Source organism: Eimeria mitis, genomic scaffold (genome assembly GCF_000499745.2).
Source record: "Eimeria mitis Houghton genomic scaffold, Emh_scaff3784, whole genome shotgun sequence".
Taxonomy (NCBI): domain Eukaryota; phylum Apicomplexa; class Conoidasida; order Eucoccidiorida; family Eimeriidae; genus Eimeria; species Eimeria mitis.
The window spans coordinates 2,995-3,289 of NW_013572121.1; the positions used below are offsets into that span (position 1 = coordinate 2,995).

The 295-nt window shown below is 36.3% G+C and overlaps 1 protein-coding gene across 1 annotated transcript in view; it reads right to left on the reverse strand.

The window, feature by feature from the left end:
* The window catches only part of EMH_0069470 (MORN repeat-containing protein, putative), a gene marked incomplete at both ends in the record, with an annotated part of 4,016 nt that overhangs the window by 1,154 nt on the left and 2,567 nt on the right, over positions 1 to 295 (reverse strand). The window contains one exon of the mRNA XM_013498873.1: positions 1 to 29. Coding sequence (XP_013354327.1) covers positions 1 to 29 — 29 coding nt within the window. The remainder of the gene's footprint in view (positions 30 to 295) is intronic.

Below are 295 nucleotides of genomic sequence, written 5' to 3' on the forward strand. Positions count from 1 at the left end.
CCCCTCCATGTGGTTGTGAACCCACTGGCCTGTACAAACCCTAAACCCTAAACCCTAAACCCTAAACCCTAGATCCTCTGTGCTGCTTTCGGTTTAGGGTAGAATCCGTGTTGAATATTTTTAGGGTTTAGCGTTTACTATATATATATGAAAATAAAAACGAAGAATCCGTTATATTTTTTTTTTTTTTTGAAAAAATTAGGGTTTAGGGTTTAGGGTTTAGGTTTTAGGGTTTAGGGTTTAGGGTTTGTATATGACCTGTGTATTGTTTTTTATCTTTCCATGTATAAACCCC